Raw genomic sequence first — 23,677 nt, 5'->3', positions numbered from 1 at the left:
TGAGGGCAAACCATGCCTGGGACTTGGTTGATCTACCACCCAATCGTAAGGCCATTGGAAACAAATGGGTCTTTAAGATTAAGCGAAGGGCGGATGGCTCCATTGAAAAGTATAAGGCTCGCCTTGTGGCAAAAGGTTATACTCAACAAGAGGGTATATACTATGATGAAACTTTTTCACTAGTTGTAAGGTTTACCTCAATACGCCTTATTCTAGCCATCGTTGCACATTTGGACCTTAAATTACATCAAATGGATGAAAGACGGCATTTCTCAATGGAGAATTAGATGAGGAAATCTATATAAAACCACCAATAAGTTTCATAGTTAAAGGTCAAGAGCATAAAGTTTGCAAGCTTCATCGCTCAATACATGGCCTTAAGCAATCATCTAGACAGTGGTATCTTCGTTTTCGTCGAGCAATAATAACTTTTGGTTTCACGATGATCGAAGAAGATCACTGTGTATATGTCAAGCGGTCCAAAGATAAATTTGTGATTTTATCACTTTATGTGGATGATATTCTATTGGCTGGAAATGACAAGGTTTTGGTTATCACCATAAAAGAATGGTTGTTCTCCAATTTTGAGATGAAGGACATGAGAGAAGTTGCTTATATATTAGGAGTTAAGATCAAAATAGATCGATCAAGGAAACTCCTTACTTTATCACAAGAGTCTTATATTATGAAAATTCTTGAGCATTTCAATATGCAGCATTGTAATCCCATTGATACCCCTGTCATGCAAGGTGAAAGCCTAAGTACTGAGATGTGTCCTAAGACTCCAGAAGAAATCAAAATGATGGAAACTGTTCCTTATGCTAATGCAGTCAGAAGTTTGATGTATGCTATGATGTGTACTCGACCCGACATATGTTATGCCGTGGGATTGGTGAGCCGATATCAATCAAATCCTGGTCAAGCACACTCGGAAAGCAATGAAGAGGATCCCGAGATACTTGAAGGGCACCATGGACTATTGACTTTGTTACCAAGGGAATGATTTACGCCTATTGGGTTATTCAGATGCCGATTGGGGTGGAGACCTGGATGAGCGTAAATCAACTTATGGATATGCGTTCTTGCTCAATGGGGGTGTGATTTCTTGGAATAGTAAGAAATAGACATGCACGGCCTTGTCTACGATGGAGGCAGAATTTATTACATGTTCTGCCGCAGTGCAAGAAGCAGTATGGCTAAAACGTTTCTTGGAAAATTTAGCCACTGTTACTGAAGTTCCAAGACCGATGACAGTTTATTGTGATAGTCAATCAGCCATCGTCTATGTGAAAGATCCCAAGTATCATGGAAGGACAAAGCACATTGACATAAAGAATAACTTCATCAGAGATATTATAGCGCAGAAAGAAATGATCCTACAATACATTTCAACCAATAGAATGGTTGCCGATCCATTTACGAAGACTATTCCTAGAGACATATTCTTGACCCATAGGATGCTACTAGGATTGCGTAGAATGTGATATTTGTTATTGTAGAGGATCATTGATTTATGTATTTGTGAATAGATGTATTGTATTTGTTTGTTTATTAGTGATTTGATATTTTATCAATAAATACAAATCCACTATGAGACTAGCACAAACACACATATTATTGAAAAGTATGTCAGCAGGCAATGATTGGCTCATTCACACAAGCAATCGCCTCAAGTGTTGTAGTTAACACGTTGAGATGAGACGTTATGTACAAATAAATGCTGAAGAGCAAGTTTGGTACAAAAAATATGTCGCCTTGATTGGAGTCAAGATGAGGTCTGTGATTTGTTTATAATAAGACCGAACATGATAGTCCCATAATCATGTATGCCTGAAAGATGCCGGATGCGAGTACTTAATTGGGCACTATAGAAAGCGACCTGATATAGCACTCGGGCTAAACATGAGTACATGAGAAGCACGTGACTATGTTTAGGCTAAGATCTATATGGTGGATATATTTGATAAATGACATACGCTCTTATAAAAAGAGTAATCCACTATAACATGTAATTCATACTACATGTGCATTGTACGACCAATAAGGGAAAATGAGTAAAATTATCCCTATTTACTCATCATGTGAGCCCTTGAGGTAATTTGTATTTTACCTCAATTTTTTGTGCCCTATATTACTTATGACTATGTTATCGAATTGAAAGATCAATGTTGCTACTTTAGCATGTTACGGGCGGTCAAGAATAGATATGGCCTATGGGACATGTCTAGGAAAGCAGTTGTTCTGAAATTGAGAGAGACATGAGTGCGAATGAAGACTATTGTTATTTTACATCTATCACATGTATTTACTGGTCGACCAATTATATCGCCATATGTGGTTGCGGATGTAATTGTAAATACATGGTGTTTTTTAGAATAATCAAGTATAGCCTTTAAGGGATAGGTATACTTGGACTGATGTAACAAAATATGTCTGGGGCACTATGAGACATCGATTGTTTATTTCTTTTCAGGGTTTTAACCATTATGTCATCCTTAACAGGTGCATAATTTGAGCTCCCAAGTACAGGTGTACTCACTGGTCGCACGGTTTATTTGCCAGTATGAATTGTTTTGTAAAATTGATGAATGTTGAATGCCTTATATTTTTGATAGAGCGCTATCAAGCCCATCATGTCCGAGTGGGAGATGTAGTACTTTAGCTGGTACGTCCATGATGGGGTGCGATTGGATCGCACCATTTGGACTTGATATGCTACGTTGGAAAGACAATTGAAAGGTATGAAGGGTGTCGTATATAAGTCTTTTGTAAACACTCGTTGGCACCGGTTGGCAGATTATTCGCACCAAAATTCTCTCTCCCTTTCCAAAGAAAAAGAAGGCATTCCATTTTCACTTTTGTAAGAACAATCAGCACTTACGCCGTGAAAATCGGGTGTTTTCCTTGTGATTGCATCCAGACTAACGTGAGGTAGTGTTGTTCGTGATTCATCGGCAATTCAATGTTCGTTCCGGGGCTATTTGCTATTTGCGTATTGGAATCAGGTAAGTTGTCTTTCGCGGACTTGTATTCCAACAATATGGATAGCGGTCCTCAAGGATTTGACAAAAGCAAACGACTGAAATCTCTGACCATCAAACCCTGTGATATAAAAGTTGCAATATCGGAGCACCACCGGTCAAAAACGAAGTTGCACAGCGAAGGAGAATAACAGAGACAAAAGAAAGAATCGAAAGTGAAAAAGAGGTGGAATTACCGCTATAAGAATCGATGATGAGTGAAAAGTAAACAAAAACCCAAAACATAAGGCTTCCACGATGGACCTAAACACCGAATTCAAAATAGCAGTAAGGTTCGACCTAAAAAAGGAAATAGTAGTAGGACCAACGGTAACCCGGAAAGAGAAAAAGAAAAGAAAAGGAAGCACTTGTAACAGTCAATGGCATGGACCATGAAAAGCACTTCGCGACGCTTCTTCTTGAGCTTCTCCGGGAAAGGGCAGTTCTCAATAGCCTTCTTGCTCTCGCGGGTGATGTATCAGTGATATAGTCCTTGAGGCTGGTCATAACATCGCCACTCTCGATGGAGTGGCGCCGCAGCAACTCAGCAAGCCTCATCTTGCTCTGTGAATCCTCGTGGATACAGAGCTTGAGGTTCTTAGAGAAAGCCTCATAAAACTTGTTGTGTATACCAAGCTTGAGGTTCTTAGAGAATGCCTTGTAGAACTTGTTGAAGTCTTCCTTGCTATCCGCAGTCTCAAAGAAGAGCTTGATGCATTTGTTGACAAGATTTTTCTGAATGACCAAAGGATCTTGTTTCGTTGAAGTGTTTCTCTTGAAATGTGCGAAGGCTAGAGAACGAGAGCGCCAGAGGCAGAGATCAAGAATTTGAATTAATGAGGGAGAAAAAGCATGGCCGGGTCCGTTTTCTTCTTCAGAGAAGGAAGGAAAGAGGATATATAAGAGAGAGAGTGAAATAAATGTGTGTAGGCTAGTGTGTGCAGGTCTAGTGATTAGAAAAGAGAGAACGATTTGTTTTGGGCGAAAAGTCCCTTTAGTGTCCAGCAGCCCCCACATCTACACAAGGTGTTTGATGATTGGTCCGAGATCACGTGGCCTAAGAGCACCTAATATTTTCTCGAAGAATATCAACAATTAATAATTAATAAAAGGGAGAGGATGCAAGGGTTGAAAGAGGGAAAGATGGGTCGTGGCACCACGTGTTGGCTATTGATAGGCCATCCAATATTTTATCGAAGAAGACCAGTAATTAATAATTAATAAAGGGAGAGGATGCGAGGGCTGAAAGAGGGAAAGACATGTCGTGGCCACCACGTGTTGGCTATTGATAGGCCATCGCATGGTGACGTGGCCGGCTCACCTAACATGTGGACGCCCTCGAAGAGCGATCTCCATGGGAGCACGCAGAAAGAAAATTCTGCTACTGAACTTGAACCATTGAACAAGGAATCGATTTGCAAAATTTCGAGAATCCTCGAAACCATTTTTCCGGCAGTCACTAAACAAGGAGGCGATTAGGGCAGACGAGGGCGCTTGCAACCCTTCTGGATCCGATTCTGCAATGAAGAAGGCGAACGTCTCAGCAGATGCAGCAGCGATGGGCGGAGACGCCGCCTCGGGTACCGAGTACCATGTGTTCCTGAGTTTCATTGGCGCCGATACTCGCTCTGGATTCATCGACCGCCTTTCCCGCGGCTTGGCTGATGCCGGAATCTTGGTGTTCAAAGACGAAGAAGAGATTCGAGTCGGTGCTGAAATTGGCTGGGAGATTCTGAGAGGGATCGACAGCGTCCAGATCTGCATCCCCATCTTCTCCAAGAGTTACGCTTCCAGCAAGCGGTGTCTCAAGGAGCTTGCGGCAATGGTGGAAAGCAAGGTGAAATCGGGTGGTGGGAAAACGATCCTCCCCATATTCTATGACGTGGAACCTCGTGATGTTAGGCTTAAAACCCCTCTGTATCGCGATGCCCTATTGGAGCATAAGAAGAGGTTAGGGTCCGACAAAGTAAGAGTGTGGGAAGATGCTCTTGGAGAGGTTGGTTCATTTAGTGGTTGGGCAATGGGATCTAGCAGGTAAAAGGCCCAGACTTTGTCTGTAGGAGGGTTTGCAACTCATAAATCGTTTTCTAGAATAGCAATGCTAAACTCCAGTAGGACAAGCTGATTTCTTCGCTTTTTCAAATGTCTGTTCCCCAGTTTTGTTGTGGTGGTTATTGCTTTCTCATATACTGTCAGCCCAGATGTTAAACACGCACCCCTTCTTTTCTTACCGAAACGGTTTACTTCTGTGGCAGCCTGTCTCGCGGTGTTGGAGGACTGGTCAAATTAATCACGGCCAAGCTGAAGGTAAACTGTGTGGATGTGGATAAATATTTTGTCAGAAGTGATCAGGTAGATGCTATAACAGATTTGCTAGCCATTGATGTGGGTGTCTTGGGTATCCATGGATTGGGTGGCATCGGCAAAATAGCCGTTTCCAAAGCTGCTTTCAACTATTTCCGCTATCGGTTCCAAGGCTGCAGTTTCCTTGAAGTTGTTCGAGAATTATCCCAACGCCATGGCCTGGTGAAATTGCAGAAACTGTTATTATCCGACATCCTATATCCTAGGGCTGATTACCCCATTGCTAATGCCGATGAAGGAAGGAATATGATCATGAAAAAGCTTTCTGCCAAGAAGGTTCTTATCATTCTTGATGACGTTGATCATGCGAAGCAAATCCGTCAACTAATTGGGCAGCACGATGGGTTTGGTTCCGGAAGTAGGATCATTGTTACGACCCGGAAAAGAAGTGTCCTGAAACTTGAAAATCAGATCGTAGCTTATGAAATGCAGGAAATGACTCATGATCATGCGCTCCAGCTTTTCAGTAGGCATGCTTTTGAGAGAGACTCGCCACCAGACAATTATAAAAGACTTTTAAGAGAAGTCACTTCTACCACTGGGTGCCTTCCCTTGGCTCTTCAAAGGCTTGGGTCTTATCTTTGTGGCCGAAAGGCAGCAAATTGGAATTACAAGGTGGAGCGTTTACAGAGGCAACCTCCACGGGAGGTCCACGATAATCTGATGCTCAGTTATGAGGCACTGGATTGCAACGGTAAGCAGATTTTTCTCGATATTGCATGCTTTTTGGTCAACCAGAGCAAGGACAAGGCAATGTACCTGTGGGAAGCCTGTCATTTCTGCCCAGAATTTGGAGTTAGTGTCCTTAGCAATATGTGTCTGATAAAGATTGTCGGCAGAGATACCATATGGATGCATTCCGTGCTAAAAGACTTTGGAAGGAAAATCCTGGATGTATTAAGAACCAACGAGGTAAAGTAAGAGTAGATGTGATTGAATTTCTTGTGCGTAAAATTGGATCCCTATTTTAAGCTCTCAGTGTTCCCACTTACGGGATTTCATTTCCTTCCTTTTTCTTTCGTTGCTTTTTGTGCAAGGAAATAACGATACAAATCTGATTTGCTCGTACTGACTTATGGCTAGTTATCTTCGGCAGGGAGAAGGACATGTCGAAGCGCTTAGTCTAGCAGGAAATACTAAAGGACTAATCTTAACACATCAAGAAATGGTGAGATTGCCAAATCTGAGATTCCTAGAATTGGATGGGGGATACTTGGATGGAAACTTCGAGAAAATTTTTTTCTATTTTGCAATATCTTTCTTGGCATTATTATCCACCAGATTTTAAGGCGACCAATTTGCACTCGAGGAATTTAGTTGTTCTCGACCTTTCAGAAAGTGACATCACAGATGACTGGGGCGGATGGAACCAAATCAAGGTATGATGATCGTGTATTTGAGTATATCTTTGCGTCTGAGCATCCCTTCAAGTTAGCATCTAGCCATCTATGCTTTTTGACGTTGGGCTTTATGGCAGATGGCAAAAAACTTAAAAGTCTTGGATCTCACAGACTGTGGAAATATAACCCGTACACCTGACTTCTCCAGATACTTGAGTTTAGAAAAGATGATTCTTAGCAGATGTGTGAAATTGGGAGAGATTGACTTCTCTATTGGGAAAATGAAGCACCTGACGTGCTTGAGTCTAGAAGGATGCGTTGGTCTGGAGAGTTTGCCTAGAGAAATTGGGAGCTTAGAATCCTCAAATGAATTGAATCTGTGGAACACACGAATCATGGAATCGCCTGATTCTATTGGAAAACTCAAGAAAATTAACGTAGTGATGATGAAAAGAAGCAAGGTGAAGGATTTACCTCTGCCAATGGAAATGGTGGAGAAGTGTGAAGAGCACGAAAGTCAGTCCATGGAAAAGGAGGTAATTCCAAATTAAATTTCGATATTAGCTTCTCGGAATGTACTGAATTTGTATGGGCAATGCACCCCACCTTGTCTGTGTTGGCTCTTGCGTTTTGCTTCATCGCAGTTGCTTCCAGATCGCCCTACACCTTGTAAATTTTTATTGCTCTGTTTGTGCTTGCAGTTATTGCGGATACCATTTCATGCAGGAGGACAAAGCGAGAGGGAGGCAATGAATCCTGCCTTGTCTATGTTGGCTCTTGCATTTTGCTTCATCGCACTCGCTTCCATTTCGCCCATACAGCCTGTATTTTTTATTGCTATGATTGTTCTTCCGGTTATTGCTGATACCATTACACGCACGTGGACAAAGCCGGTTAGTTTCGCTTACCATGATTGTGCTTTTTCCCCCCTAAGGAATGGTTATGCCTGTATGGGGACTGTTGACTTAGCTGGTAGGTGCTTAGATCTGCATTCTTTAGTGCAATTCTTTTCTTTGGACTGCAATAATGGATTTAGCGGAACATTTCTGATCTTGATTTGGTTTTCAAATCGGTTGGATCTTTTAAGGACGTCATCAATGAGCCTAGATTGGAAGGTGTCAGATCTTTTTTTCTTTTGTCTTTTTAGTATAAAGCGACTTCATTGTCTCAGATCGGCCTTATGCCTCCAGTTTTTGCTTTTGCTAGACTGCAGAAATTATCTGAAATGCAGTGGCAGCTTGTGATAGAATTCACCTCTTTCATTTTTCAGGGGTTGGTCTCTTCACCACCAGTGCCACCATCATCGTCGTCGTTTTCGCTGCCATCATTTTCTTCATCCAATTTATCCTCAATCTCTATCTCATCAGTAACCAATCCCGAAGTGTTCTTGAGTTTCAGAGGTCCTGATACTTGCAAAGTATTTGCAGATTGCCTCTACACCAGACTGATTGATTCTGGGATCAATGTGTTTAGAGACAGTAATGACCGTCATCCTGGAGAAACGATCTGTGATGCATTGCTTGAAGCCATTAAGCAATCCAAGATATCAATACCCATTATCTCCAAGGATTACACATCTAGTCGGCATTGCCTCATGGAATTGGCGCAAATGTTGGAATGCGAGAAAGCAAACAATCAATTGATTGTGCCCATTTTCTATGATATCAACCCCATTGATCTAAAATACCAATGTGGATGTGTTGGGGAGTCCCTCCGTAAGCATGAGAACCGTGGAGTTGACCGCAAGGACTTTGCTGAATGGAAGCAGGCTCTTCGAGAGATTGCGGAGACAAAGGGTTATGATTTGCTGAATTCAAAATACAGGTAATCAACTTTGTACTGTCCTTATAATGTTTTAACTTTGGCTTTAGGAGAATTTCGCCAAGCACGAAGCTTTTGAAATCATCAATTGGTTGGGATTAGATTTGAATAAGAGATGAATGTACTTCTTATGCCCCTTCTTATTGCCCACTGCTTTGTCCTTTTTGGTCAATTTTTTAACATGATTGTATCCGTTGTGATTGTCTTAGACTGTTATTAATTGTTACGTGATCTCATCATGATTCCTCATTTTCATCATTCATATTTGGCAGGCATCAAGGTGAAGACATAAAGACAGTTGTTTCATATATTCTGCAATTGTTGAACAAGAATGATTTAGTTGTGACTGGCAATTTAGTGAGCATTGAACCCCATGTACGGGAGGTTATGAGAAAGCTTGGTGTCATCTATGTCAAGGAGGAAGCAATGGAAGTATGTGACAAAGATGTACGTGTTCTTGGAATATGCGGCATGCCAGGGATTGGCAAGACTACTGTTGCAAAGGTTGTGTACAACAAAGTCCACCATCTCTTTCAAGGTTGCAGTTATCTTGCAAATATTCGAGAAAATGTTGAATCCAATAGACTCGTGGGCCTGCAAGAACAGTTAATCTCAGACCTCCTAAAGCAAGAATGTAGAAGGCCAAGTGGTCATGAAGAATGTACTAAAGTCATTGCAAATTCGTTTCGCAATATGAGAGTTCTTATTCTTCTTGACGATGTGTATGATTTTGACCAAATCAAACATTTAGTTGGGAATCTCATTTGGTTTGGCCCAGGAAGCAGGATTCTTATGACAGTTAGAAGAAAAGATGTTCTTGATGCATATAGGAACGGAGTTGCTGATAAGTATGAGGTTGAACCAATGCACCCTTATCAAGCTCTTCAACTTTTCCACAAGCATGCATTTCGTGGATGTACTCCTAAAGAGGAGCATGAGTATGATTTTTTGTTCACAGATATCATTGACTTTATTGGAGGGCTTCCTCCTGCGATTGAGGCGACAGCTTCATGGCTATGTGAAATGCGGTGGGATATAGAAATATGGCGAGAGCAATTCCATAATTTGGGAAGGAAGCTGGACAATAAAGTCAAAGAAGCATTCGAGGCAAGCTATAACTCTATAGATGAAGACACGAGGGAAATATTTCTCGATATAGCTTGCTTTTTCAGTGGAATGGACAAGAGAATTCCCTCATACATGTGGCGTGTGACTGGTTATTATCCTTCAAGGGGAATCAAGTTTCTTCATGACATGTGTTTGATCAAAATAATAGGAAACAATGAACTATGGATACATAATCAAGTAAGAGAGTTTGGCAAGGAAATTGTCAGGATGGAAAATCCCAAAAAGCCTCGAAAGCGCAGTAGGATATGGAATCACTCTGATGCACTTTCCACGCTCATTGGAAAGGAGGTAATACTTTTCACGCATAAAATGTAAACAACAATGTTTAAAGATACTTCCTTTCCTTGATTTTTCTTTCCCCAAATGAAGTGTGAATGGCTATTTTTCATTTTCCTTTCTACTTACTCAGTTCCCTTAATTTGCAGAGTGCTACAAATGTGGAAGCCCTTTGTCTCACGTTTGATGAGGGACGAAGTGAATGTTTTAGGTCTGAAGCATTTGGCCATCTACCGAGTGTGAGGTTCTTGAGATTGGACCAGGCAACTATTGAAGGGAGTTCTCGGAATGTTTTTTCGAAGTTAAGGTGGCTTCAGTGGCAAGGGTGCAGACAGATCTCTGAACTACTTATTTTCCATTTGGAGAAGTTGGTTATTCTTGATCTATCTTGCAGTTTGGTCACGGGAGATTCACGAGAATGGGGACAAATCCTGGAGGTAAGTTTATACGTGCCTTTATATCCTGGGATTATTAGAATGGCTAACACCAATTGAGCCTTTTCTGTCCTTTTTTTTGGCAGAAAACCAGGGAATTGAAAGTTTTGATCCTTCGTGGCTGTCCTCACCTGCATGCATCTCCAGACTTCTATTGTTCAACGCCTTTAGAGAGATTGGTCCTGGAACGTTGTCTCCTAATATCAGTAATTAGTCGATCCATAGGTAATTTGAAGAACTTAATCTCCTTGAATCTTCAGTTCTGCAAATTGGTCAAGCACTTGCCGGAAGAACTGTGTTATATGACAGCCTTGGAAGAACTTCTGATTGATGGAACTTCCATTAGTATCATTAATTTCCGACAAGCCTCCATGCAGCAACTTAAGATTCTGAGTGCTTCCCAATGTGAAAGTTTGGTTTGGATATCAGACTCTATTGGAGATTTGAAATCTCTTTTGTATCTTGGACTGGATGGAGCTGCTATTGATGGCCTCCCGGATTCTATTGGATCCCTAAAGAAACTTCAGAGGCTGCTTCTAGGAAATTGTCGGAAGTTAGCTGAACTTCCTTATTCCGTTGGGAATCTTGAGTCGCTGGAAGTCATGCATCTATCAAGCACTGCGATTGCTAGATTACCCAGGTCCTTCAACGGTTTGACAAAGTTGAAGGTACTGAAGATGGAGAATACTCTTTTAAGGGAATTCCCCAAAGATATAAAAGATCTAAAAATGCTGCAAGAGATAGATCTTTCGCAATGCAAGAATCTGAAGGGACCAATTTGCTGTGATTTCAAAGGACTATCCTCTTTGAAAGTCTTCAGACTATCATCTACCAAGACTTCTGGCCTGCCCTGGAGTGATGACCGGTTTTCTGACCACCAAACCCTTAAATCACTCTCTCATCTCCAACAGCTGGACTTAAGCGATTGCAATCAAGTACGCGCTCTGCCAATACTTCCATCTAGTTTAACCAGTCTTCGCTGGGGATCCAAAAAAATGAGGACAGTCCCGGACCTTTCTTACCTACCAAACATGAAAGAGCTGCACTTGGGTGATGGTACTGATCTGGAGACGAAATCTTTCTGTGAGCCACAGCAAATTGGATGGGTAACAAGTCTAGTGAATCTAGAAATCCTGGAATTGCGCCACTCAAAGATTACCACACTACCTGAAAATTTTAGTGCACTCCCACTAAGGAAACTTGTTTTGCACTATGCAAGCTTGCTTGACGTCCAAGAGCTACCCCCTAGCTTATCAATATTGTGTCTCCACTACTGCACAATTCGAGTTCCTCAATTTTCCAAGATGAGATGTCTGTCTGAGTTGGAACTCAAACATTGTGACTTGGCAAAGATCGATGGTCTTGAAGATTTGAAGCTATTGCAACTTCTGCACATATCCCACTGCAGCGTGCAAACACTTGATGGGCTGGAAAGTATGCCTCGCCTTAGAAAGCTCACTTTATTCGACTGCCCTTCACTGACTGAATTACCAGATCCAAAACAGTATAGATTTGAAGTCAGCATGTGCTGTCCCTAAGGAGAACGATAGTCGGCAGATATGTTGCCTTCATCTGTGGTCAGCATATTGTGGAAGTCGCTTCAAGAATGATTCCTATTTATGAGTTAACATTGTGTCTATATTCAATAAAATGTTGGAGTTTTTTTTTTTTTTTGTTAAAGGTAAATATTGCTGCCTTTTCCTTTCCTCAATAATATTGCTACCTTTTGCCCTGGGACCTTCGTTAAAGACGGCGTGTGCAGTCAAATTTCTGTGCAGCGTCCCCTCCGCATTTTTGGGCTGCGGTTACCTTTTACTAGACGGCCTCTCTGGGAAAGCTGGGGTAAGGCTGCGTACATTGCTAAATGTATCCCTCCCCAGCGGCCAAATGTTGTCTCCTGGAGGGAACAATTATTAAAATGATTTTTGGTCTCCTGTTCTGAAACATCGATGAATTTTGATCTCAGGGTCTTTTATTTATAGTTTGGTTTTGGTTATGCTCAGAGTGTTGAACACGTGCTCAGATACTTGACATGATCAAAATATCTTCGAGAGTAAACCTCACTAGCAGTTGATTCATTTTTTTGTGAACAATCGATTGAAAAGATCTCTGGCACTTGGATTTAGCTGCGTCGTTGGATTGAGTGACTATCAATCTATAGCTCATGCCAAATTACACTCGATGGAACAAAATTTTGCATCTTATCGATCCTAAACATGATGTGTCGCTTTGTGAATTAATTACTGTTAAATGATGCATCTTAGTTAATATGAACCCATATTACAGTAACATAACTTTTCATGTACTGTTTTATTGTAGTAGTACATGAACAGGAGTCGCTACTTTGTGCTGAAGAGGATGATTCGTGCAAAGTTAGTCTCTTGGATGAAGTTGGATTCTTATTTCCTATCGATAATGTGCATTCCGAGTCTTGATACATAATAGACCTGACAAAGCTGATTCGACTATAAGGGCTCAAAGAATCTCGTTAAACAAAGAAATTGGAAAAGCCATGAAGTTAATCGTCGGAGTGCCATATGAGTGGGGAAGATTCAGAAAAAAAGTTTCTCATAAATTACTTGGAGACTAAACTCTATCTCAAAGTTGGAAAGAAAAGTTGTCATAAGCTGGGAAAAAATTGCTTATAAAAGTAGTGAGTGATGCTATCCCTAGTTATGCTATGTTAGTTTTCGGTGTGCCAATATCAGACAATCTGTCTGTCAAACTATCGAAAAGAAACTGCGAAATACCGGTGGTCCTCTTGAAGGCAAAACTGGAGTCCACTGGAGAAGCTGGAAAGTTACGACGAGGAGGAAACATGAAGGTGGATTTGGATTAACAGTGTTATCTTGCTTTAATCAAATCCCTTTTAGCAGAACAAGGGTGGAGTTTGAAAAAGAAAACCAGATGCATTGGGGAGCAGAGTAATGAAAGCATTGCGTTGTCCCTCAACTGAAATCTGGGAAGCCCAGGAAGGAAATGGGTCTTCATGGGGTTGGCACATGATCTATCGGGACCTAGAACTATTAAAGTCTCAAATGCTGTGGGTGGTTGGAAATAGCTAGAAGATAAAGATTTGGGTAGATGGATGGTTAAATTTAGGGCAAATCTATGGCCCTAAAAAACCACGATCGGTGTTGTTTTCAAAAGAACAAGGAAGGAGTTGACAGCAAAAGCTGTGTGTCGTGTTCAGAAAACTGAACAATGTTCAAAATACATACTAGAACTTAACCATAAATCACGTTGCCCACTAACAGTTTGCTTGGTCCACAAAACCAGCAACAAACTAACAGAACGGCTAAAAAACGTGCAGCTAACTGATCCTACAAGATAAGATTGATCAAGTAAAACAACAATTAACCAACTCCTAGAAAATAGGACATCAACAAACCGACTAAACAAAACAAAGAAAAAAAACAGAACGTGCAGTCTTGATACATCAACACTTTCCTCCTGGATCAGGTATTGCACACTCCTAGCTTTGCCCTAAGAAGTTCAAATCAACCAACATGAAATGACTTTGTGAATATATTTGCAATCTGGTTTTCTGAACTGCAGTACACCAGTTTCACCTTTTCAGTCTTTTACACTTCTCTCAAGAAGTAAAACTTGACCTTAAAATGCTTTGTTCTTCCATGAAATACTGGATTCTGTGAAATGGCCAAAGTAGCTTGATTATCCACAAACACTTCTATGTCTTCTTCTTGCGGCATATGCAGATCATTCATCATCTTCTTCAACCATAATGCTTAATTCACAACTGCAGTAGCTACAATGAGCTTAGCTTTTGCACTTGATTGAGCCACTATTTCCTGCTTCTTTGAACACCAGGAAAAACATGCCAACCCAAATGTAAAGCAATAACTTGAAGTGCTCCTCATATCATCCACTGATCCTGCCCAATCACTATCAAAATATCCCTGCAACTTAAACTCCTGAACTCTACAAAACTTAATCCCATATGAAAGAGTACCTTTTAAGTACCTCAACACCCTCTTTGCAACTACCATATGCAACTCACTTGCACAATTGAGAAATCTAGATAAGACACTTACAGGAAACATGATATCTTGCCTAGTTGCAGTGAGATACATAAAACAGCTAATCAAACTTCTATAAACTCTTTCATATGTAGGTTTTGATCCATCCTTCTTTTGAAGCTTTTCCTTATGACCCATTGAAGTACTCACACTCTTGGACTCCTTTATGTTGAATCTCTTTAGGATCTCCTTCAAATACTTTTTCTGATAGATAAAAACTTCATTCTGAGTCTGCCTAACCTCCATTCCTAGAAAATATGACATCTCACCAAGATCAGTCATTTCGAACATCTTCATCATCTCTTGCTTAAATGCAGTAATCAGAGCACTATTACTCCCTATCACCAGCATATCAACCACATAAAGAGACACCACCACTAAGTCAGATACTAACTTCTTGACATATAGAGTGGATTCACTAAGGCTTTTCTTGAAACCTAAGCCCAGCAAGTGCTCATCCATCTTACTGTTCCATGCTCTGGGAGCTTGCCTCAAGGCATAGAAAGCCTTTCTCAGCAAATAAACTTTCTTCTCCTAGTTTGGTGTGACAAAGCCTTCTAGCTGCTCAACATAAATCTCCTCCTACAACACTCCATTCAAAAATGCAGATTTCACGTCTAACTGATATACCTTTCATTATTGTTGAGCTACTAAAGCAAGAATCATTCTAATTGTATCAAGTCTTGCCACAGGAGCAAAGGTTTCTGAGAAATCAACTCCCTAAACCTGTGCATATCCCTTCACCACCAACCTGGCCTTATGCTTATTCACTGAGCCATCGAGATTAAATTTGGTCTTGAAAACCCATTTTACTCCAATCACCTTCCTATCGTCAGGCCTCTCCACTAGCTCCTTCATTGTATTCATCCACCTCTGATGGCTTTTAGCTTCCTCATAACCTGCAGGTTCCAAAACAGCCACACTCACCTTTGATATATATCAGTCAAAGATCTAGTTCCTCTAACTGGAACATCATCCACCAACTCGTCAGGTTCCAATGAGACCTCTTTGTGCTTGCCTTGTGGCTCATTTGTCCAGTTCCATTTCTCATCTTCTAGGAACTGAACATCCCTGCTAGTGATCACCTTCCCTGTCTGTGGTTGATAGATCCTGTAAGCTTTTGACACTAAACTGTAGCCAACAAAGATCCCAGGTTCAGCTTTCTCTCCCAACTTGTCTCTCTTGACCTGTGGAATATGAGAAAAACACAAACAGCCAAATACCTTCAAATTTCTTAGAATTGGCTTGACATCAAACCAAGCTTCAAAGGGTGTCTTCATCTCCAATACCCTCGTAGGTAGTCTATTCAACTAAAAAAACTGATGTGTTTGCTGCTTCTGCCCAAAACTCTTTTGGTAGATCATTCTCTTATAGCAAACACCTAGTCATCTCCATAATGATTCTATTCTTCCTCTCACTAACTCCATTTTGCTGTGGAGAGTAAGGAGCAGTAAGCTGATGCTAAATTCCAGCCTCTTCACAGAAAGAATTAAACCTCTGTAAAGTGTATTCTGTTCCATTATCAGATCTAATGACCTGTATCTTGCAGCCACTTTGGTTCTCAACCCATTTCTTAAACTTCAGAAATACTCTAACAACTTCTGACTTTTGCTTCATAAAGTAAATCCAGCACATTCTAGTATAATCATTAATGAAAATAATGAAATACCTACTGCCATTTAGTGAATGAGGCACTTGTGGTCCACATAGATCTGTATGAATCAGTTGCAACTTCTCTGTAGCTCTCCAAGCGGATTCCTTGAAAGGAAGTCTTGTCTGCTTGCCCAGCAAACAAGCTTTGCACCTTGTGATTTGCTCCTCCAAGCCTGGTAACCCAGTTGCCATTTCATTCCTCTGCATGAACATCACGCCTTTATGATGAAAGTGCCCCAATCTCTTGTGCCATATCTCTGAATCATTACCTTGACACTTGAATGCCGTCTGCTCCTTCTCAAGAGGATTCAAAGAAAAACTCTTTTGTTGCATATTTATCTTGAACAGCTCCTGACCACTGGAGTCAAAGATCAAACACTTCTCCTCTTCAAATATCACATTAAATCCCCTTTTCTACTAATTGCCCCACACTTAGCAAATTCTTTTCAATTTTAGGCACATACGTCACATTAGAAACCAGCTTAGTTCTAGCACGACTCTCCATTGCTACAGTCCCTTTACCTTTCACTTCTAAGTACTCCCCATTTTCAATTCTCCCTATTGACTTCAACGACTTGTCAAGGTTTATAAATAACATTTCATCACTTGTCATGTGGTTTGTGCAACCACTATCAACAAGCCAACTGTCACATGGAGTACTAAAGGAGAAACAAGAGGCAACAAACAGTTGATCTACCTCTTGCTTGACTGCAGCATGTACCTCACCCTGCTAATGATCTCTCTTCTCTTTGCAAAACTTCTCAATGTGTCCAAGCTTATAACACTTTCTGCACCTTACATCTGGCCTCTTCCAATACCCAAAGTGTGGATGATTCTTTTTTCCACAGTGCTGACATGAGGAATATCTTCCCCAATTGTTCTTGGAGTTGCCCGTACTGTTTTCTCCTGTAGCAGCTTCTGAACCACTACTGCCATTTCCTTTCTTCCCTTTCCACTTCTTAACTTTTCCTTCTACATTCTGCTGTTCTTTGGCCAACAAAGCTCTTTCGTACTTCCTTCCAACCTCATTAACCTCCTCTGCTTTTGTGCTTGTAGAGCATTTAGCAATTCTGCCAACTTGATCTGAGACAAATCCTTGGTATTCTCCAAAGAGGCAATGATTGCTTCAAACCTTTTGGGCAAGGAGACAAGAATCTTCTACACTAGCCTATATCAGAGAGGTCAGTGCCTAGAACTCTTGCCTGATTTGCAATGCTTATCAACTTATCTGAATACTCCTTAATTGTCTCAGACTCCTTCATTTGCAATCTCTCAAATTCTATGATCAGATTTAGGCCCTTCATGCCTCTGATCCTCTCATCTCCTTGATACTCAGCTTTAAGGAAGTGCCAAATAGCTTTGGCTGATTCACAAGCCATAATTCTACTGAAAATGGCAAGTGAGACAGCAACATATAAACAAGACTTTACCTTTGCTTTCCTTGTTAGCCTCTCCTTATTAAACTTGATTTGATTGACGGTTGGATTGTCAGGAAGGGAAGCAACTTCATAATCTTGTTCCACAGCTTCCCAAAAATCACAACCCTCTAGATAGGCTCACATTCTCACTGCCCAAGGGCTTGATAATTTTCTCCATCAAACGCCAGTGGAGCCATTGCTGAAAAATCACCCGATCCTGCCTCCATCTTACTTTTAACTTCTATGGATTTAGACACACCTCTCAATCAATCTCACAAGTCACTCACAGCCCCTTAAGATCAAGAAGGCTCTGACAGTGTTGTTTTCAAAAGAACAGAGAAGGAGTTGACAGCAAAAGCTATGTGTCTTGTTCAGAAAACTGAAAAATGTTCAAAATACATACTAGAACTTAACCATAAACCCACGTTGCCCACTAACAGTTTGCTTGGTCCACAAAACTAGCAACAAACTAACAGAACAGCTAAAAAACGTGCAGTTAACTGCTCCTACAAGGTAAGATTGATCAAGTAAAACAACAATTAACCAACTCCTAGAAAACAGGACATCAACAAACTAACTAAACAAAACAAAGAAAAAAAAAACAAAACGTGTAGTCTTGATACATCAACAATCGGCCTCCTATTGTTGTGGAACTAATATATGATAACTGAAGGAATTGGAGGGAGGACGCTATCTCTAAGCATTTTCCTTAACACATTGCTCACCGGATTTTGGCAATTTCTTTAAGTTACAATTGCAATTGAAGATCGCCAAATTTGGCCCATGAAGTAAATAGGAAAATTTAGTGTAAAAAGTTGCTATGCATCAGCTAAAAGTGCAAAGAGTAGTTTCAATTCGGACGCTCATTTTGCTGCCCATATTCTCAGGAAACGATGGTGTCTTTAATGATGCCTCAAGACACAACCAAAGATCAAGAGTATAGACTTTATTTTAGAATGCTTTAGCAACGAAAGAGAACCTGGCGAAAAGGAAATTGTGTTGATATTGCATGCTCTCTGTGTGGGCAGACTATTGAATATCTCCATGCGTGTCATGAGCAAGGAAGGACAATTCACCTTGTCTCGAAGAGGGAGAGAAAGAGATCCGTCATGGTCCATGCGGTACTAGATGCGAGCACAAAGTGAGTGTTTTTGATGGTGGAGGCGACTGTGACGGTGCCAACTTCGCATGACTCCTGCGAGGTACCGACTCTCCTCGCCAATACCTGGCCAGCAGCAGCACCATTGAGGCCATTTTAACTTTATAACCATTCCCTCTCTCAGCTCAAATAGATTTCTTTGCCAGAATTGGATTCGATAGCGAAATATCTTTTTTTCGAAAGTCATTCTTCAATTATTTATTTATTTACTTATTTATCAAGAGGAGACGAGTTTTGTGACAATTCCAAACATGAGGTGTATCAACAAAAGCACGAGGAAACTGATTGATATGCTTTCCTGACGAGGTAATCCTTGGTCCTTGTTTCAAACGACAATTTCATATTCCATTGTCTCTTCAAGGCTGCTTGCCTCGTTTCAGAGAAGAACAACTTTCCTTTGCAAAAATCATCCATCATAGAGTATGCATGGCTGATGGAATCTCGGAGATGAGGGGCTTCCCTTTTTTCAATATTGACTTTTACCGGTGGTTCCTTGGGATAAGTTCCTAGAACCAGATATCTTGTGTTTGGGACCTAAATTTAGGCCATTTGGGTGACCCGATCAGTTTTTTGTCCCCTTTGACTAATTGCTTCTGCTTTCCATGGAGAGTAATGTCAGATTACTCTACTAGACCCGCACGACATTACTGGTTTCTGCCCTTACCGTGTAGATTTGAAAAAAGTTGAATCCTCGAACCCCGTCGGTTCATCGATGATAACGCCATTTCCCAAGGCAATTTCATCATTAGATTCCTTTGAACATCTGGTAAAGTCACCGATCTCGAACATGTATCTTTCAACTATATTGGCTTTCCATACGCGTCTTCTTTCATCTCTCCCTCAAATTGTCGGAAAGATCTTCTTGATATAACTTCCAGTCTAGCTAGAGGTACATCGATTGCTTTAGGCCTGCTTGTTCCAACCACCTCGTATAGGGAAATCATACATGCATCTTTATCTATGCATCAAAATGAATCTGACACTTTCCTTGGCCCTTTCTGGCTTCTCCATGCTTGGATTGCTCTATGTTTCCCTTTCCTTTTCTGTTATCAAGTTCGTATTTGGCCACAATCTAATAAACTAGATCTCCGACCTTAGTTTCCTGATTCCTTCGGTTGTCAAATTGTTAAGCCATCCAATCTTGTTTTCCTGATTTCGTAGATTGTCGATTGCTGAGCCATCTTCTCACACTGGTTCCCAAGAATACCTCTCCATTTCAAGTTCTTTCTTCAGTTTTTCCTTCGGTATCAGGCTGATAAACTCAACTTCTGTCCTCCAACTCTGCGGATTACCCTCGTCCTTTTCATTTCACTCTTTTTGGAAGATCTGCTGATTTCTGGCTTTGTGTGCTCTGCCCCCTTGACCTTCCACACAGAATATCATTGAAGGGTAAATTCTAACTGGGTTCAAAGTGTATCGTCTGCAATACTGTGCCAGGAAGTTTGGGTTAATCCAGGGCATACCTACGCCCACGTTTCATTCGCTGGGTACCCTTTTATGAAAAAGAGGAGATACAAATCGACTGAAGATTCTCCCTTTGAATGTTGCTTCAAGATCACCAAAGAACCTTATGAGTGGCATTCCATCTTCAAATTCAAACTAGATCCTCAGCACACATGAATTCGATCAATGGGGGATGCTTTATGTTAGTGACATTTTGGTGAAGCAACTGAATTAATTTGGGATAAGTGTACCAGAAGTCCTAAAACTTGTCATGAAAATGCATTTGAGTCCTAAAACTTGAAAAAAGTGCAAATAAGTCCTAAAACTTGTCAAAATGTTTCATTTGAGTCCTAAAATTGACGCCGTTAACATTTTCTGTTAAAAATGCTGACGTGGCATTTAAAATTAATTTTATTTCCCACGTGGTTTTTTAAAATGATTTGTTATTCATTTTTAAAAAAATAGATTTAAAAACTAAAAATTAGGTTTATTGATTTTATCTTATTTTCAACAAAAAAAAAAAAAAGAAAATTTATTTAAAAAGAAAAAAGTTTAAAAAAAAAAATAAAAAAATGGCAGCATCACCGGAGGGGGCCAACAACCGTCGCCGGAGGGGCCAGCAACGGTCGCCGGCCCCGGTGTGGGTGGCCGGCTCTCGCCCGGCCGGGCGAGGCCTCGCCGCCCCAAGCGAGGGCCAACGACCCTTGCCAAGCTCGGGCGAGGGTGCTTAGATCTAGGCACACCAGCCCTCGCGGGGCCGGTGGCCGCCGCCCGCCCGGGCGAGAAGTCGTTGGCCCTCGCGGGGGGTCGGTGACCGTCGCCCGCCTAGACGACGCCTCGTTGGCCCTCGCTTGGGGCCGGCGAGGCTCGCGATCTAGGCGAGCCTTGCCAAGATCTAGCGAGCCTCACCGGCCCGAGCAAGGCTCGCCGAGATCCGAGCGAGCCTTGTCGGCCCCGAGCGAGGGCCGACGACAGCTTGCCTGGCCTGGGCGAGGCGTCGTCGGTCCTCGCGGGGCCGGCAACCGTCGCTCGGCCTAGGCGACGCCTCGTCGGCCCTCGCTCGAGGCTGGTGACGGGCACCCTCGCCGAGCTTGGCGAGGGTCGCCGCCCCGCCCGGGCCGGCGAGGCCTCACCACCCTCGCTAGGCGAGAGCCGGCCACCAGGCTCGGGGCCGGCGATGGTTGCCGGCCCCTTCGGTGAGGCTGTCATTTTTTTTTTTTTTTTTTTTTTGAACTGTTTTCTTTTAAATAAATTTTCTTTTTCTTTTTGTTGAAAATAAGATAAAATCAATAAATCTAATTTTTAGTTTTTAAATCTATTTTTAAATAATAATAAATCATTAAAAAAAGCCACGTGAAAAATAAAAATTAATTTTAAATGCCACGTCAGCATTTTTAACGGAAAGGCTAATGGCGTCGATTTTAGGACTCAAATGAAACATTTTGACAAGTTTTAGAACTTATTTGCACTTTTACAAGTTTTAGGACTCAAACACATTTTCTTGACAAGTTTTAGGACGCACTTATCCCAATTAATTTTGAACAGGATAGAAGTTACAAAACCCTTACGTCAAGAAGAAAATCACTGGTTCGACAACCACAAAGGGATCCCCTAGGCAAGTTATTACAAAGATACCGACAGTGATGGAGGAAGAGCTTCTAAAAAGTTGAAAGATGCCTGACACTAGAGCTGAATCCTCCCTGTCACGACCGCGAAAGCAGGCAGAAAAGAAGGCAAAGATAGGTAAATACCTTATCCTGCGTGTATCAATCTTTTCACTCTTCCTGCGTCTTAAACCATCTTTTGCAGTGATTTCACAATTGACCAAAGTCGATCCTTCAAGGACACGGAAGAGGAAATCGGCAGATGTTTGTATTTCAAGCACTGATTCTGGCACAAGTATGGATACCGACATCACCATTTTGGGCAAAAATCTAACTTATGTTGCTCCTGACGAGATTACCAAGGCTACTGACTTTATCAATTCTGCAAATGTCGAAGTCACTGGAGCCCTTGTGGATACTGATGATGTTCACATCATTCTGGATGCCAAAATTTCTACTTGTGCTCATCTTGTTGTTGTCGAAAATTTGACTTGTGAGCTGGAGCTACTCGAGATTTTTAGTGCCTCCAACTGTCTCCAATAAGTCACCTGCCCGATTCAGTTTTTTGCTTGACAGCTCTTTCAGTACTCTCACTGGAAAATGCAAAAATTGCTCAAATTTCTAACTCAGTTGGAAAGCTGGTGAAACTTTGGCACTTGTTTCTGAGGGATTGTCATTGGATAGGAAGGCTGCCGGATTCAATTCGCCATTCAGAAAGATTGGAGCGGTTGGATATGTCAGGGACTGGCATATCTAAATTGCCCGATTCAATTACTTGCTTGAGGCGTTTGTAAGTGTTGAAAATGGATTCTTATTTCATTAGAAATCTTGCCAACCTTGAAGAATTACGTGCTTCCCATGGTAGGAGTTTCAAGGAAGCCATTCCCACTGCTTAAGAGTCTGGACGTCTGTGGATATTGAGATTGAGACATCTCAGTATTTCAGGCCTACCTTTGGAAATTGTGAGTCCTTGTCTTCAGACTTTTGATCTACTTCGATGTAACAAGATTCAAGCACTGGCAGAGCTTCCCTCCAGTTCAACTTGCCTACGTGAGTTCTTAAAGGATGAAGTCCTTGTCAGATCTTAAGAATATTGAAGTTGAAGGAGACATGCCTGGGTGATAAAGGTCCTACGGAGCTCATGTGCCCCTCAACATGCATGAAGTTAAGGGCCAGTTTGGGAGATCCCTTATTTATGCCCATAGGACTTCCGAAACTGGAGATATTGGAGTTGCCTCATTCTTTAAATCATTATCTTGAGACAAAGGCATGGTTCCCTCTCATGTACACATCTTGAGAAATTAGTTCTATCTGGTGTGAATCTTCAAGAAGTGTGGGAAATTCCCTCGTCATTGTCTGTTCTATCTATTCAACATTGTTTGTCTTTGAAACGATACCAGCAGTTGGCATTTGAGGACACTGGTTTTGAAGGACTAATTGCTTCAGAAGTCCTGAATAGATCGTGTTGTGAAATACAAAATCTCAATGGGCTTGGCCAATTAAATGCTTTACGAAGCTTGATTTTGTCAGACTCTGTTCACGTGATAGATTATAAGATAGGGAAAATGTCACAAATGGTTCATGAACTTTCATTTAATGTTCAATTTCATCCCTGGACTTTTGATTTGCTCAATTTGGTCCCTGAACTTTTATCTAATGTTCAATTTCATCCCCAAGTTTTCGATTTGCTCAATTTGGTCCATGAACTTTCATCGAATGTTTAATTTCATCCATGAGTTTCGATTTGCTCAATTTGGTCCATGAACTTTCATCTAATGTTCAATTTCATTCATGAGCTTTCGATTTGCTCAATTTGGTCCATGAATTTTCATCTAATGTTCCATCTAATCCTAACTATTTGAAAATTGACCAATTTTTTTAATACCAAACCATTTTTTAATAAATAAAAAAATACCAAATTGGATTTTTTTGTCAAAAAAAAAATACCACATTTATGCAAAAGTAATAAAGGTCAAT

The 23,677-nt window shown here is 41.2% G+C and overlaps 2 protein-coding genes across 2 annotated transcripts; both read left to right on the top strand.

Moving 5' to 3' along the window:
- The first annotated feature begins 4,542 nt into the window (after positions 1–4,542).
- LOC120291368 (TMV resistance protein N-like) lies at positions 4,543–6,305 on the top strand. The gene is made up of 2 exons (XM_039308633.1): positions 4,543–5,054; positions 5,276–6,305. The coding sequence occupies exons 1-2, from the start codon at positions 4,543–4,545 to the stop codon at positions 6,303–6,305; spliced, it is 1,542 nt and encodes a 513-aa protein (XP_039164567.1).
- A 328-nt stretch (positions 6,306–6,633) lies between these two features.
- Positions 6,634–12,012, top strand: LOC120291414 (disease resistance protein RPV1-like). The gene is made up of 7 exons (XM_039308737.1): positions 6,634–6,763; positions 6,862–7,260; positions 7,426–7,617; positions 7,995–8,548; positions 8,818–9,961; positions 10,099–10,386; positions 10,470–12,012. The coding sequence occupies exons 2-7, from the start codon at positions 6,862–6,864 to the stop codon at positions 11,919–11,921; spliced, it is 4,029 nt and encodes a 1,342-aa protein (XP_039164671.1). The 5' UTR covers positions 6,634–6,763; the 3' UTR covers positions 11,922–12,012.
- The last annotated feature ends 11,665 nt before the right edge of the window (positions 12,013–23,677 follow it).

Source organism: Eucalyptus grandis, chromosome 3 (assembly GCF_016545825.1).
Source record: "Eucalyptus grandis isolate ANBG69807.140 chromosome 3, ASM1654582v1, whole genome shotgun sequence".
NCBI lineage: Eukaryota > Viridiplantae > Streptophyta > Magnoliopsida > Myrtales > Myrtaceae > Eucalyptus > Eucalyptus grandis.
The sequence above is the reverse complement of the archived record's forward strand: the minus strand, read 5'-3'. Positions and strand labels throughout refer to the sequence as shown.